A 1326-nucleotide genomic window follows, 5' to 3' on the forward strand; every position below is an offset into this window, starting at 1 on the left:
CCATGGTACTTCGCAAACAAGTTTTAATTCTTTTTAACGTCGAAAATCCGCGTTCAGCTTCCGACGATGTCATCGGAATGACGACTAATAGTTTAAGTAATTTAAGTACTTCCTTAAATAAATCGTTCATATTATTTGATATTATATAGTTAATTGTAGGAATAATTCCTTTTAGCAAGCGAAAATCATCACGGCTATAAATAACCTCAAGTTCAGTTCTTAAACGTTCTTTTGTAAAGAAAGGATAGCAATTTATAGTTTTTTGTAAATAATCAATTGGAAATTTGTTATTAAATTTTGGGTAATACTCATTTTGAAAGAGCAACGCTGTAGTTAGATGTTAGTTAAAACTAAAACGACTTTTTGCTTGAGTTATTAAAATATCACATACTTCTAAAGCAATAATTCTTTTTGTAATATTTGGGTCTTCGCTAGTTTTTCTTTTATTTGAATGTATTATGTCTGATTGGTTTAAAACGGTTGAACAAATTGATGACATATTATCACGTATTATATTTATTTCATTTATAAATAAATTTACCGAGTTATTTACTTGAACAGGGTCTGTTTTTCTAGCTTGGACAGAACTATACAAACAGTCAACATGTGGCATAATTTTATGAAAAATATTCAGCCAAAAAATAAAATCAGTATCTTCTAGGAGCCTTTTAATACCAGTGGCTTGATTAATTGTTTTAGCTTGTAAAGATGTTTCAATTATTTTATCCATACAAATAATCAAGTCTTCCCTGTGTTCAAAAACAGTATTAACGGTTCTTATATTAAAGTTCCATCGAGTCTGTACTGCTCTTGGCAAACGAACACCGACTACTTCATCTAACACTGATACCCTCTGTGGCGAATGAGAAAAAAACACTGGTAGTTCAGATAAATTAGAAAAAAATACACGAACTTGCTTATTTTTTGAAATTGATTGTATCATTATTAGATTCAATTGGTGAGCATAACAGTGAATAAAAAAGGCGAATGGATACTTTTCTTTTATCTTCACATTAACACCACCTTTTTGGCCACTCATAACCGATGCACCGTCGTATGACTGAGCAATCAATTTATTAGGCGATTTTTCCAGAAGTGGATCAATTAAACCAAATATAGTTTGTGATAATGCTTCGGCATTATGTCCATTTGGATTCTCAAAACCCCAAAACCGCTCAACAGGTTGACCTTGTACTTCATATCTAATAATAAGAACCAACTGAAAGATATTTGAAATATCAGTAGTTTCATCAACAATTATGGAAATAAATTCTGACTGTTCAATTTCATTTACTATTTTATTTCGACATACTGACAGAATAGAAT

General features: G+C 30.5%; 1 protein-coding gene across 1 annotated transcript; it reads right to left on the reverse strand.

Annotated features, from left to right (window-relative positions):
• Positions 1–553: 553 nt before the first annotated feature.
• LOC111034562 lies at positions 554–1202 on the reverse strand (the record flags this gene model as incomplete). The annotated part of the gene is made up of 2 exons (XM_022315840.1): positions 554–853; positions 914–1202. Coding segments are annotated over 2 exons (589 nt in total), but the record flags the coding sequence as incomplete, so codon positions are not given.
• Positions 1203–1326: the final 124 nt, after the last annotated feature.

Source organism: Myzus persicae, unplaced genomic scaffold (assembly GCF_001856785.1).
Source record: "Myzus persicae strain clone G006 unplaced genomic scaffold, MPER_G0061.0, whole genome shotgun sequence".
Lineage (NCBI taxonomy): Eukaryota > Metazoa > Arthropoda > Insecta > Hemiptera > Aphididae > Myzus > Myzus persicae.